At 42.6% G+C, this 14,813-nt stretch overlaps 1 protein-coding gene across 5 annotated transcripts in view; it reads left to right on the top strand.

The window, feature by feature from the left end:
* The first annotated feature begins 3,712 nt into the window (after positions 1 to 3,712).
* Positions 3,713 to 14,813, top strand: part of NSMAF (neutral sphingomyelinase activation associated factor) — a 56,845-nt gene continuing 45,744 nt past the window's right edge. For 2 of the 5 annotated variants that reach the window (XM_032421515.1, XM_032421513.1), the window contains exon 1: positions 3,715 to 4,615. In XM_032421515.1, coding sequence (XP_032277406.1) covers positions 4,557 to 4,615 — 59 coding nt within the window. In that variant the 5' untranslated portion in view covers positions 3,715 to 4,556. Of the gene's footprint in view, positions 4,616 to 14,813 lie in introns of all 5 variants that reach the window. The other 3 variants (XM_032421518.1, XM_032421514.1, XM_032421516.1) reach the window with 3 other exon arrangements.

The raw sequence follows: 14,813 nt of genomic DNA, 5'->3' as shown, positions 1-14,813 counted from the left end.
GGTAGGATTTCAACAGGGAGAAATGTTGGGTGAAAGGCAAAATGGCATTTCAGGCGGAGAACAGGAAGCTTCAAGGCATAATGCTAGCAAGACATAACATATATAAGAGAATGATGATTGGCCATTTTGTCCAGGTAAAAAAAAAATGTATGCTATCATTTCTAACTTAAGAAGGGGGTGATAATTAATTGCCTTCATAATTGTTTTTAAAATTGTCTTCATACATTTTTTTAAAATCACTCAAGCAGACATTCTTCAGAAATACGCATTAGTGAAAGATATTTATTTTACAGATAAGGACAAGATTTTTGTTTATGTTGATGATGGATTCTTTGCAAATAGGAGGTACATAAATGTCCATATCCTTATCTGCAACCAAACATAATTTAAAAAAAATAACCTGGTGAGTACAAAGCTCTTTGAAGTTTTTAGAGTCTGTAAAATAAAAATAAAAATATTACCAAGAGTTCAAAAATGTGTCTTGTGATTGCAAAATAGCTCTGAATGGAAACTGTTTCAAAGGAATAAAGCTCTGAGTTTTATGAGGATGATAATGGGGGAAGGGATAAAGAGATAAGGTCTCTCCCAGAGCTTCACCATATTTCCTGGGATGCGCAATCACCTTCATTTGAGGTAGGCAATATCATCTCAAATGATAGTTGTAAGCAACTGAAGATCAAAGTAAGATGGACTTAGGGCTTTACGTGGCCTTACTGGACATCCAATGTTCCATCCCAAACTTCCATTTCCTGAGGGACATACATTTCAAAGTAATCTTTCACTCATCCTCCACTGAATTCTTTTACTTTGTTGCATGTCCATGTGTTCCGTGGTACGTATTCACATGGAAATTTGCTACTCATTTAATTCATACACACCTAGACCCAAGACTTTGTCCCAGTTCCTCCTGCCCTTACCCCACCCCATCATGGTACTGGTTAGAATGATCTGTACAGTGAGCGCAGAGAATCAATGTTATGAAGTTAGGCAGAAGAGAAACCAACCAAGGATACTGAGAAAAAGTAAGAACCAAGGTAAGAGATAAGCAAGGAAACCATGAGATCTTGGAAGTCATGGAGGGAAGTGCTCCCACAAGGAGCTAATGTTGAATATATTAGCTCAAGTATGCCGAGTTCTGCTGAGAGTTCAGGGAAGTCGAAAGTAGAAAAGTGACCAGTGAATGCCGTGACTTGACATCACTTCAGTCGAGGGATGGAAACAGAAGCCCAGTTGGGCTAGATTGAAGAGAATCAATCCAAGGAGAGAAAATGCAGACAGCACGTATGGACAGATGTCTCAAAAAGTTTTGCTAAGAATGGGGGAGCTGGAGGGAATTAAAGGAACATTTTTTGAAAACTATATATTTGGATGGGATGATTCAAAAGTGAGGGAGAAATAGACAAAGCAAGAGAGAGAAAGGGAGAAGAGACAAAGCATAATTACAAAGGCTAAATTGCTGAGAAGGAAAAAGGTGGCCTTTTGTAGGAGCAAATATACCTCGAAAGAGCAGTAATGAAGGCAAGGGGGCAGATGCTAGTAGGCTGGATGATTTGGAGAGAGGGGGTGCTGAGGAAACTCCCACCTTGGTTCCATCTTAATTCTCCACAAACACAAACTCTGTGACAGCAGAAGCATCTCTCTTCTGAGCTATTGTTCAAGAAAATCCTTTTGAGCCAGTTTCTTCCCTTCCTCTTGTCAAAGATAAAACCAGGGAAGTGAAAAATTACAAAGGGTTAATCAGTGTAAATGCTGTATCTGTATCTGGTAGCTGGCAATTATCTTCAGGGACTGGGAGACAGAAGCCGATCCTTCCTGATGACTACATTTCAAAGGAATGGCTTTCAAGTCCTCGAGAAAGGCACTCCTGAGTTGTAGGAGGTACACATATGTCTACCTCAAAGGTACAGAGAAAGAATTCACAAATTGTAAGCCCTTTTTAGTAAATGCTCTAAGAAACTGCAGTCAGGGGCTTATGTCGTGTGTTGGCTAGAACAAACAGTAAATCCTTTTGGCAGCCTTGAGCTTTCTCAGACAGGGACTTTAAAGGAGGTGAGGGTCATCCCAGGTATGAGGCCTTGAGCTGTTAGAAACTATGTTAGTGTTGGTTTAAGTCTTTTAATGTTGGGGAGAGTGTGGACAAAATCATTTGTGCCGGGAGTCTGTAGTTTTTATAGGACACAGTTGAGGACTAGCTGAGAAGGTTCAAAGAGGCCTGGCTCAAGTTTGGTCAAGGAGAAATTGTCACTCTCCACCTACCAGAATCACATTACCCTTTAATGTTTAAAAGGAGAAAACTTGGGGCACCTGGGTGGCTCAGTCATTTAAGCATCTCCCTCCGGCTCAGGCCATGATCCCAGGGTGTTGGGATGAGCCTGGCATCTGGCTCCCTGCTCAGCGGGGAGTCTGCTTCTCCCTCAGCCCCTCCCCCTGCTTATGCTCTCTCTGTCTCTCTCAGATAAATAAATAAAATCTTTAAAAAAATAAAAATAAAAAAAAATAAAAGGAGAAAACTTGCAGGCTGTTTTCTTGCCTAGTGGTATCTCTCTTCAGAATTCATATCTATTGTAGTACTTCTCAGAGAGAAAGCTATCATGTGCCTCTTTGCAACTTTTATTAACCTATTTCATCGTGTATCTGTTCATGAATTTGTCTTGATTCCTCGATTAACCACAATTTCCTATGGGTGCACTGGGCTAATGTCTCCAACATGTTTTTACAGTTATGGGTTCTGCGCAGCACCTGGTCACATGGGAGGGACTTAATCCAACTTACAAGGTATCCATGCACCTTCACTCATTCCAAAATGGTTGTAATGGGTGCCCACTTAATGCATATCATTTTTACAATGCTGCTGGGATCAAGCTCAATAAGATCCAGCTCTGGCTTTTAGTCTTGGCTCTCCATCTTCCCTTCAGAGTTCTGCCACATCCTCGCGAGCTGATACACACATTTACTTGAAGCTTTTAAAAATCGAATTCTGTAGAACCTGATCTGTAAGACAATATTAGATGCCTGTCAGCATATATACAATTTAGAAGGTTGTTATTCAAGAATCCCTTTAAAACTACAGGCTCAGACTCAGGATGTATTAAGGAGTCATAACCACAGTGAGATACCACTCACGCCCACAAGGATAGCTATAATAGAGAAATCAGATAATAACAAGTGCTGGCAAGGATGTGAAGAAATTGGAACCCTTATACACGCTGGTAGAAATGTAAAATGGTGCAGCCATTTTGGAAAACAGTTTGGCAGTTTCGCAAACATTTAAACACAGAGTACCCCATGACCCAGCAATTCCACTCCTAGGTATGTAGTCAGTAGACATGAAAACATCTGTCGATGCAAAAACGTGAACAACAATTTTCTTTGCAGCATCATTCATAATAGCCAAATGATGAATGAATTAACAAAATGTGGTATATCCACACACTAGAATACTCTCCAGCAATAAAGAATGAAGTACAGGGCGCCTGGGTGGCTCAGTTGGTTAAGCGACTGCCTTCGGCTCAGGTCATGATCCTGGAGTCCCTGGATAGAGTCCCGCATCCGGCTCCCTGCTCGGCAGGGAGTCTGCTTCTCCCTCTGACCCTCCCGACCCTTCCCCCTCTCATGTGCTCTCTCTCTCAGTCTCTCTCTCTCAAATAAATAAATAAAATCTTTAAAAAAAAAAAAAAAGAATGAAGTACAGATGCATGAATGAACCTGAAAAACATTTATGCTAAATGGAAGAAGCCAGACATAAAAGGCTACATAATGTATGATTGCATTTGTACGAAATGTCAGGAAGAGGCAAATTCATGGACACAGAAAAGTTGATCAGTTGCTTGCTAGAGTTGGGCTTAGGGAGCGTGGGGGTGATAACTGAAGAGTACTGGGGGAGCTAATAACTAAAGGGTATAGTGGTGCGTATCTGTGACTATACTAAAAACCACTGAATGGTACATTCTAATGGGTGACTTGCTTGGCATGTGAGTTCTATCTCAATAAAGCTGTTAGAAAAAGAGAAAAAACTCATGCGACCGAGTATTTCAGCTACCAAGAGATCGAGAGTCCCAAACATTGTCATTTCGAGTCCCCGTGGCCAGCAGAGCGGGGTAGTTCATGGGCAAGCATCCATCTCCATGCGTGCAACATTAAAAACGCAGCCGTGCAGCGGGCGGCGAAGCGGGGAACGTTCGGCGTGTTGGGACAGACCGCAGGTCGGCCCCGGTCCTTCGCGGGTCCCCCGGGGCCTGAGTGTCGAGAGCCTCGGGTCAGCGCGCGCCCCTCCTCCGGCCTGAGTCACGGCGCCGCCGGAGTCCCCACGCGATCATGCTCCGCTGAGCGCGGCCCGGACGCCGCGGGCCCTGGGGCGTAGCGTCGGGCGGTCGGGCTGTGGGGCGCCCAGCGCCGCCACTGCTCGCGAAGCCAGGCCCCAGGCGCGCTCCCCTCCCGGCCGGCTCCTCGCAGGCCGGCTCGCCGGGCCCGCCTCCCAGCCGCGTCCCTGACCCCTCGCGGACGACAGCGGCGCCCGAACTGTGCGTCCCCGCGCGCCCGCGCCCTGCCCTCCCTCCATGGCGTTTATCCGGAAGAAGCGGCGGGAGCAGCAGCTGCAGCTCTACTCCAAGGAGAGGTGAGCGCCTGCCCGGGCCTCGCGGGCGGCGGCGGGAGGGCGGGAGCAGGGTTGCCGGAGGCCGGGGACCTGCTCGGGGGGCGGGAGCGGGGTTGCCGGCGGGGGTCCGAGAGCCAAGTCCGGGTGTGGGGCCCCGGCACAAAGGCCGAGGCCCGGGGCGTGCTGGGCGCTCGGCCGGGGGTCGCGGCCAGAGCCCGGGAGCCAGGTCGGGGTCGGGGTCGGGGCCGGGTCCCGGTCCCGGGCCCACATTGAGCCGAGCGCAGGCGGAGCTACGCTGGTCCCGGCGGCCGCGGCCCGGCTCACCCGGAAGAGGCCGCGCGGGTCCCGGCGTGGACTCCCTCGCGGGCGTCCGGCCCCGAGCGCGAGCCCCGGCGTTCTCTGGAGGGGTGCGCGGGCCGGCGGCCTCCCTTGGCCCCCCCGGGCGCCGGCGCTGGGTCCGGGCACTGCGTGGGGAGCCGCAGGGTTGTTCCGCCCAGGCGGCACCGTGCGGGCGCCGACCACCCCGCCTGCACCGGGGCAGACGCGGATGCCTCGCTTCACTGCGCCCTTTGCTACCGACTTCTTCAGGCGGAAGGCTCAGGCCTGCCCAGCTCCCTGCCCGGCTGCGCCGCGAGGTGGGCCGCAAAAAGGCCTTAGTCTGAGAAAAGCCAAGCGCCACCCCCACAGACGTGTTCTACCGAGCAATGGGCTTCATTATTTATAAGTGTATTTGAAGGCTTTGCATTCGACCGCTCGGTGAGGCACAACAGTCATTATCCCCAGATCCCAGGAAGGATTTGGGGTCCCACGACAAGCAGAAGCTCAAATGATCTCAGAGCCGCACCGTTTTAGTTTCTGATTCTCAGCCTCCAAAGGAAGTCGTTTGTTAAAAAAAACAAAACCAACTCACTTCTGCTCTAAGTATATTTCTGGTGAACGAAATAACTTGCTGATTTTCGGGTCTGTGGTCGCAGGTGCCAAAAGGAACTGGGAATGAATCATTTTACAGTTATTTTGATTGTGAGAACAGGTTAGCCAGGAGTGCTGCTAGTCTGTCACTGTGTTGTGTGATCGATGGTGTAGGGAAGGAAAAAAATTTTCTTTACCCTTGAAGGTCTTCCAACTGGACTAAATGAAATTTACATAAAATAGATTAACAGGAGGAGAAAACCAAAGTTTTATTACCTGTAAGCAGAGGTCTGATATTAAAATAGAGACCTAAAGAAATGACCAAGGCAGGTAGTTTTTATACATTTTAGACAAAGAGACCATACCTTTGTGAGGAATTGACAGAATAAAGGAAACAGGTATTTGGGAGCTTTAATTAGAAGGGGATTCTAGGCAGAATTTAGGTTGAGGTAGTAGAATAGAAAAAAACAAGGTTTGTTTCTACAGCTTTCTTGGCTTCTAAGTCCCCTGTCTCTGGTGATAAAGATGTCTTTTTACTTCTTAGTACAGGGAGGATATTTCTCTTATGGGAGATTTGTTTCCTGCTTTCAGGGGGACAGAGGAGGGTCTGAGTGACCTTGCACTGGCTATTTCTTAAGTAACTTTTATTTAAAATAGTATGCCAAAGGGGCACATTTTGGGACAGCCTGCCCTTGGCCCCTACAGTGGACACCAACAAAGCAGATTATACATGGAAAAAAAAGGTGTAGACTTTAAGGTTTGTGTGATCTTGCAGCATCCACACTTATTTTATAGGTATTAACTTGACTCATTTCTTCCATACATTCATATCCTTTTCTAATCTCTAATGTTGGCCTGGCCAGGATATCCATAGTTTAAAATTTCATTCTCTGCTGTCGAGAAGAAGATAAGATGTATCAAAAAAGCATATCTTAGATATGGCTTCTGGGAACGTTTTGCTTTTGTGATTAGGTTTTATCCACAGAAAGACTTACCTTTTAATAATAAATAATAACTGAACCCTAATAAAGTAACTCACACTTGTAGAGGCTCTTCTGACTTCATTTATAATGCTTGTTTCATGTGGAAGGAACTTGAATAGAGTTTCTTTGTTCTGTACCAACAACATTAAGAATTGGGGGTATTCTGTATTAAGTAGATGGATGTGCAAATTTGCATTGTAAGAACTTAGAAACACTTGAATTGCCATCATGTTCTGTGATCAAAGAGTCATTTGTAACAATTCTGTGGCCTCTCAGATATAGAGGAAAACCTGTTTTCTTTAGATCTGCTGTTAATTCCATAGCTGTAATTTTTGTTTAATTTGGTTGGTTTATACAGATCTGCAGTGTCATGCAAATCTTAAAGTCTGCACTTGGGTTTCAGTGTATAATCTGCTTTGTTAGTATCTATTGATCAGACAATGTGACAGGCTAGCAGCACCGAGATAACTGTAGCTCTCACAACCAAAACATTTATTCATCCATCAGGAGGCAGCCGCTATTCCTGAGCATCAGTAATCTGAAGACGTTGATGCCGCCTATCTTCGATATATTTGAATCCTCCTTGCTGACTGCTCCAATTTTTTAATGCTCGGCTCCCTGGCTTTGCAACCTTGGGCTGATAAGCAGACTTCGACCCAGAAGGTGTCGATAGAGTACTGGTTGGATGAAAGGAATCTGTCTCACAATTAGGTGTGGGCTAGAACCAAGCAGTCCCTATAAATCTTAGAATGCACTCTGAAAGACAGGAATATTTTTTTTTTATTTTTATTTTTTTTAAAGATTTATTTATTTATTTGAGAGAGCGAGAATGAGAGAAAGAGAGAGAGTACATGAGAGGGGGGAGGGTCAGAGGGAGAAGCAGACTCCCCGCTGAGCAGGGAGCCCAATGTGGGACTCGATCCCGGGACTCCAGGATCATGACCTGAGCCAAAGGCATTCACTTTACCAACTGAGCCACCCAGGCACCCCAAGACAAGAATATATATTTTTTTAAGATTTTATTTATTTATTTGACAGAGAGAGACATAGCGAGAGAGGGGAACACAAGCAGAGGGAGTGGGAGAGGGAGAAGCAGGCTTCCCACGGAGCAGGGAGCCCGATGCAGGGCTCGATCCCAGGACCCTGGGATCATGACCTGAGCCGAAGGCAGATGCTTAACGACTGAGCCACCCAGGCGCCCCAAGACGAGAATATTTTAAACCAACTTTATTTCTGCACAGATTTTTCCTGGCTCATCCCTTTGTGGCAATAAACACCAATTAGCACAATGACTGATATAGGCATTGGCTCAGGCGTACCCAAGAGAACTGTTACTTTCCTTGGGACTGCTTCAGAGGTGACCCAACGAAAGGCCTCACTTCTTCAGAGTTGTGAGTTCATGGGCCCCCTCTCGTGCTGCTTTCGAGATTTTAGATTTCTACCACTACCAAATAATGATCTCAGGAAAGGAGAAGCCTGAAGTTAGCTTTTATTTCTTTTAGTATTAAACTGATGCTACTGCATTTAGAGTAAGTGATATTTCTACACAGGTAGAAGCAGAGAGACGGATTGGGAGTTTCTTCAATTGGTAGCTTAGACCAAGATGGGGGCAGAAGAAATGAAGAAAGGTGGATGGGTGTTAGATGTTTTTAGTAGAATGGACAGGTCTTGGTATGATGGATTTCATATAGAAGGTAACAGAGGAAGAATCCCAGCTGGACTTGTCAGGTAAAATACAGGATGCCGAGTTAAATTTGAATTTCAGATGACTAGTGAAAAATCTTTTAGTCTAAGTAAGTCCCATGCAACATTTGGTACATACTTATATTAAAATTTTTTGTGACTTATCTGAAATTCATAATTAACTAGGCATCCTGTATTTTTTTTTTTTTTTTAAGATTTTATTTATTTGACAGAGACACAGCGAGAGAGGGAACACAAGCAGGGGGAGTGGGAGAGGGAGAAGCAGGCTTCCCGCCGAGCAGGAAGCCCGATGCGGGGCTCGATCCCAGGACCCTGGGATCATGACCCGAGCCGAAGGCAGACGCTTAACAACTGAGCCACCCAGGCGCCCCGGCATCCTGTATTTTTATTTGCTCAGCAGGGCAGTCCTCTCAGGTTTCTGGCTTGAACAACTGTACAGTGGTGCCACTTACTAATAGTGTTTATAAAGAAATGCTTTGGTAATTTTCAGTATTAGAATACAAAGAGATACTTGGTCATTAAAGTTAAGTACACTAGTATCCTGGTTAAGATATAGATGCCAGAAACTATATTGATTTTACTGGTTTTTAAAAATGCACTGTGTAGGTGTTAATGAAGATAAATGGAAAAAAATTTTAAAAGACGATTCACATATCTTTCTTTGGAGTTGTTGGAAATAACAAATGTGCACAGTGGGTTAGCAGATAAGGATATTTTACAGAAGGCTGCTATTTAAGATATTTATATTTTAAGATTTAGGAGTAGGCTAATTGTTAAATATTTTTTATCTTCACATCTAGGAGTGGTGTGATGGAAGAATAGCTATTTTTTTCTTGGGTGTTTAGAAATTTAGATAGTTGAGGCATGCTCCTACTGGGGAAGAGTCAAATTTATCTCTCTGTAATGTTGTACAACAAATTACTTAGGTGTAGCTTGTAAGCTGTCATCCCAGGGTAAAACATTAGTAATCATGAATTCTGTATTGAGCACACATATTTCCTTAATAGTTTTATAGGCACTTCTTAGAATTCAACTTTGCTTTCAAACATTCCATGTGTATGCGATTCTCTTGGTTATGCGGGTATTAAATTTCTTGGCTGATACTAAATATCTTTTGCTTAGTAAGTTATTTTATCAATTGATTCTGTATTTATTATACTAAAAGTACTGGTTGAAAGGGCAAAGTGCTTTGCTGTACTCCTGTTTATTCTTTTATTTCTAAGACTGACCATCCTATTCTTGTAGTATCTCATTGGGATATGCCAGGTGTTGAAAATGGAAATAAACTGCAGAACCACAGTTAGTCAGGAATGCTGAAGGGTTGAAGGAAATCTACCTAACTGTGACTCAGAAATAGGGTTTATTTTTCTCACATAAAAACAAAAACAAAACAAAAAATAGTAGGAAGAGAAATAAATGTTGCAGATATTTTTTTTTTTTAAAGATTTTATTTATTTATTTGAGAGAGAGAGAATGAGAGAGAGCATATGAGAGGGGGGAGGGTCAGAGGGAGAAGCAGACCCCCTGCCGAGCAGGGAGCCCGATGCGGGACTCGATCCAGGGACTCCAGGATCATGACCTGAGCTGAAGGCAGTCGCTCAACCAACTGAGCCACCCAGGCACCCCGCAGATATTTTGATTAACTTAGAATTTACATTGGTTTACCCGAACTGCATTACTGGTCCTTCACCTTATGCCCTTATTGCTGTCTGAAATTACCTTCTTCCAAAATGGTTACCATTTAAGAAGACACAAGAAAATAACCATAAATTCTGAGTGGGTTTGTTCTATGATTTTTATTAAAAAATTGTTTTTAATGTGATATAAAATGGGTATGGCCATTTAATGAATTCATTGCTTGCTTTTTTTTTTTTTCTAAATACCATTGCAAATTTATCTTTTACCCATCAGACATGTATGCTTGTGACTTAACATTTAAAATTCAAAGATTTTGAAAATTATCTCTTTGGTTTTTATTTTATTAAGTAGGCTCCACACCCAGCATGGGGTTTGAACTCGGGACCCTGAGATCAAGATCAAGCTGAGATCAAGAGTCAGATGCTTAACCAACTGAGCCACCCAGGCGCCCCTGTTTTTTATTTTTTAATTTGTGTTTAGTGAATAAGTTCTGTATACTACTAATTCTTTGAAGTTGTTATGACTTAGATTGTAGTCATTTTTCACAAATTGATGTGAGGTTGAAAATAGATGTATATTAATATTGGTATAATATCTATATATCTGTAACATTAAGCTTGTTAGTTGGGTTTAGATCTTTCATTTTTCTTAATGAATTTTTTTCTGATTTACTTATCAATTACTGGGAGATACTTCATGATGCAAACTTTGACTTATATTTCTATCAAGTTTTGCTATACGTATTTTCTGGGGATGTTAGTAAGTCCATGTAAGTTTAAAATTGCTGTCTTCTTAGAAAATTGAATCTTTTATCAATATATAATGACCTCTTCTAGTAATGATTTTTTTTCTGTTTTGTCTGATATTAATATAACTATATCAGTTTTCTTTGGGGTATTTGCATTATGTGGAATTTTTCATTTTTTTTACTTCTCAACTTTTTGTGTCCTTGGGTTTTAGGCATATTTCTTATTAATAGATTAGTAGTTGGATATTTTAATAATTCCTTTTCCAATAAGTTTTGTCTTGACAGATTAATTTAGTCCATTTACATTTATTATATTATAGGTATATTTGGGTTTATTTTGATTTTTTTATTTTGTTCTTTAATTTTGTCTTATTTTTTCCTTCTTTTGGATTAGTTAAGACCCCCTTGCACTCTTTCATTTTTCCTGAAGAGTATGGTACTTGTTATATTTTCTGTTTCTGTTTTTCTAGAGCTTGCCTTGAAATTTTAACATTTATATTTAGCTTAAGATCTGAAACTAATCATCCTCTTAACCCTTCTCCCTAACAATATAAGGACTTTGGAGTACTTCGGCTGTCCCATCTTAAATTATAGTCTCTATTGTCTAGTATTTTCAATCTAGATTTTAAACCTACAAATTAGACATTACAATTGTCTGGTTAATGTTTATGTTTATATAGTTTTACATGCATATTTACCATTGTCTTGGTTCAGCATTCCTTCTTGCCTATCATATGTTCTCTATGGAATTGTTTTCTCTTTCCTGAAGAATATCATTTAGAAGTTCCCCTCATGGTAATAAACTGTTTTTGTCTGAACATGTGCTTATGTTCTTGTTTCAGAGATCAGCTTTGCTAGATGTATACTTTGGCCCTTGAACAACCCGGGGGTTAGTGGCACCAACCCCCTGCACAGTCAGAAATCTGTGTATAACTTTTAACTCCCCCAGAACTTAACTACTAGTAACCTGCTGTTTACTGGAAGCCTTTCAATAACAAACAGTCGATTAACGTATGTTTTGTTGCTATATGTATTATATACTGTATTCTTAAAGTAAGCTAGAGAAAGGAAAATGTTATTAAGAAAATCATAAGGAAGACAAAATACATTTGCAGTACTGTAGTGTATTTATTGAAAAAAAAATCCGCATATAAGTGGATCAGCACAGTTCAAACCCATGTTGTTCAAGGGTCAACTGTAATTTTCCCAGCATTTTGAAGATTGTGCAAATGAAGGCAGATAGCCAGGGAATATGCACCCAACTTGCTGGAGCAGTTTTTGGTGGGAGGAAATCCAACTCCAAACTCAGAGAAAAAGTCAATAACAGGTGTACTATGCCCCCATGGTGCAGCTCTTAGCTACCTGACAGGGTCAGGCTTCAGACTCCAGGAGAAACCTGGATCCCATGGAGTGACTGGGAGCCAGGATGCAGCAGAGCTATGCTGTGATGGAACCTTGGCTAACCATGTGCAGCTCAGCATTTGTGGCTGTGTGTTGGCCTTGCCCCTTCTCTGGCCTGACTGGGGCTATTAAGCCTTGCACTGGAGTCTGTATGATGTAGCTGGATAGGGGCAGAACTTGTTTTATCTGTGTTCGTGTTGGGGAACCACCAGCACTTTCTCTGGCATAATTAAGACACTGGGGTCCAAGCCTTGCATTTGACTGGGACTGTTTGCCTTTGACCCAGGAGCATAGCAAGTTTCTGTGGAGCTTTGCAGGAGGCCACTTTCTATCCTGGGGGAGACCATCCTGCAACAAACCCCTATCATTTAAGTCTAACTGTTCTTCATAAGGACTGTCTTTTCTCTGGCTGCTTTTAAGATCTCCTCTTTGTACAAAGTGCTTTGCTTTTTGTCTATGTAGAAATTTCTTTTTATTCACCTGTCCTGATTGGTATTCCTAAAGCTGAAACAGTTTTAGAAAATTTGGAGCCAAGCCTTCAGCTCTTAGAATATTACTTTTATGTCTCATGAAGACTCTTTAACATTTATCTGTATTTTTCTGTGCTGCATTCTGGGTTATTTAAATCCATCTTAAAATTTACACATTTTTTTCTCTAGTTGCCGAATTTGCTGTCTATATCATTTGTTTGCTTTAATTTCAATTATAATTAAATTTCTAGTTCTATTTGGGTCATTTATAACTTCCTGACCAGTTTTGATAAGAGTCTGTTTCTTTGTTATACTTTTGATGTCCTTCTATTTCTTTAAACTTATTTATTGGAGTGATCAGATACAGAAAATAAATTATCTGTAGCTTTTACAGGTCTGATTGAACAGTTTGTTGCTTATACTGACCCTCATATGGTAATTTTGTTCCTCATTTGTTTTAGGATTTTTGATTGTGGCTTCTTGTTCTTTGGAAGCTTATCCTTGGGAATTCTTGCAGGCCTGGGCTTCAGGTGGATTTTTCCAGAAAGTGTTTGCATTCATTTCTGCCTGGGGTGCTAGGAGAGACCACCCTGGTTAGTCTTGAGTTTTATTGGGCTAAATAAGTAGTGTGAGTTCTAGCCCCAAATGTGTGTCAAGGCAGGCTGGTGGTTTCATATTCTCAAGGGAGACTGACTGCCCCCAGCCCAGAGCCCGGGTCCTACCATCTCCCTCTAGGGAAGGAGGGTAGGTGGTTTTATTTCCATACTCCAAGGGTGTTAACTTTAGGGATTCTAGCTTTTTCTGCCCCTACCCCCCCTACCCACCCCCATTCTCTCAGGGCTCATGGCCCTATGAATGCAGGCTCTCTAGTACTCAGAGTTGGACAAAGCCCCCAGGGGAAAAGACTGCTCCAGTACCTGCTAAATTCTTTCTTCTGTGGCTTTCCCTCACATTCCAATCACCTCAGCCAAGCATTTGAAAAAAAGACTGTAGTAATTTATCTAGCCATTTTAGAGGCTCTGTATATGTAGTGAGATTGTTGTTCTGGACATGTAATCTGCCAATAATGTCTGAAATGGGATTTCTGCTGATTTGTGTAAGCCTGGGTTTATTTAGTAAATCTATAAACCCACTGGTTAAGAAGAGACTTTCGAGGTAATCTAATTTGTCTCCCTCCCCTCGATTTTATAGTTGAGGCCTAAATAGATAAACTGATTGGACTAAAAATCTAACAGCCAAGTCACGGCTGAGCTAAGGCTAGAACAGATGTTATCTGATCCAAGGCCATCCCCTGTGCCACCATAACGTGCTGCTTCTGTTTTAAATATGAGGCCAATGCTTATTTTTATGGTATCTCAGAAATTTAGAATGATTGAGGAATGATGGAAGCCTGGTTTACGTGAATATGAGTTAGCACCTTGTTGTTCTCAGTGTAACCCATGGGCTGGCAGCCTCAGCGTTGCCTTGGACCTTGTTAGAAAATGCACAATCTCGGGATACCTGGGTGGCTCAGTCTGTTAAGTGGCTGCCTTCGGCTCAGGTCATGATCCTGGGGTCCTGGGATTGAGTCCCGCATCGGGCTCCTTGCTCAGAAGGGAGCCTGCTTCTGCTTCTCCCTCTGCCTGCCGCGCCCCCAGCTTGTGCTCTCTCTCTCTCTGACAAATAAAATCTTAAAAAAAAAAAAAAAAAAGCACAATCTCAGGCTGCACCCCAGATGTGCTGCATCAGAATCTGCATTTTATTTATTTATTTATTTATTTATTTATTTTAAAGATTTTATTTATTTGAGACAGAGAGAATGAGAGAGAGAGAGCACGTGAGAGGGGGGAGGGTCAGAGGGAGAAGCAGGCTCCCCGCCGAGCAGGGAGCCCGATGCGGGACTCGATCCAGGGACTCCAGGATCATGACCTGAGCCGAAGGCAGTCGCCCAACGAACTGAGCCACCCAGGCGCCCTCAGAATCTGCATTTTAATGCAATCCCCACATGATCGTACACACATTCATGTTTGAGAAGCACTTTCTAGATAACAGTAATTAAGCATTCCTTTTTTTTTTTTTTTTTTTTTGGTTCCTTTGAACTATGCGTCCTTGTTTATCTTCATAGTTTAGAGAAGGCTCATGGAGCATCCTCCCTAGGGCTATGACCGTTGATGAGGAAACTGAAAGATTTTGAAAGCATAGATGATATTTTTGCCATTTGTTCTCATATATAGTTGAGACTTGAACTCATATATAGTTGGCCTTATGGATGGTGTCAATGAAAGAGATTCCGATATCTGAACCATTTTGTTCAGGAAGTAACTGCATCTCAGATAATCAGAGGAGAATGTAATTTCCTAGAGTCTGGCCAGGTGGTAGAGTTTTAA

Source organism: Phoca vitulina, unplaced genomic scaffold (genome assembly GCF_004348235.1).
Source record: "Phoca vitulina isolate PV1807 unplaced genomic scaffold, GSC_HSeal_1.0 scaffold25, whole genome shotgun sequence".
Taxonomy (NCBI): domain Eukaryota; kingdom Metazoa; phylum Chordata; class Mammalia; order Carnivora; family Phocidae; genus Phoca; species Phoca vitulina.
The sequence above is the reverse complement of the archived record's forward strand: the minus strand, read 5'-3'. Positions and strand labels throughout refer to the sequence as shown.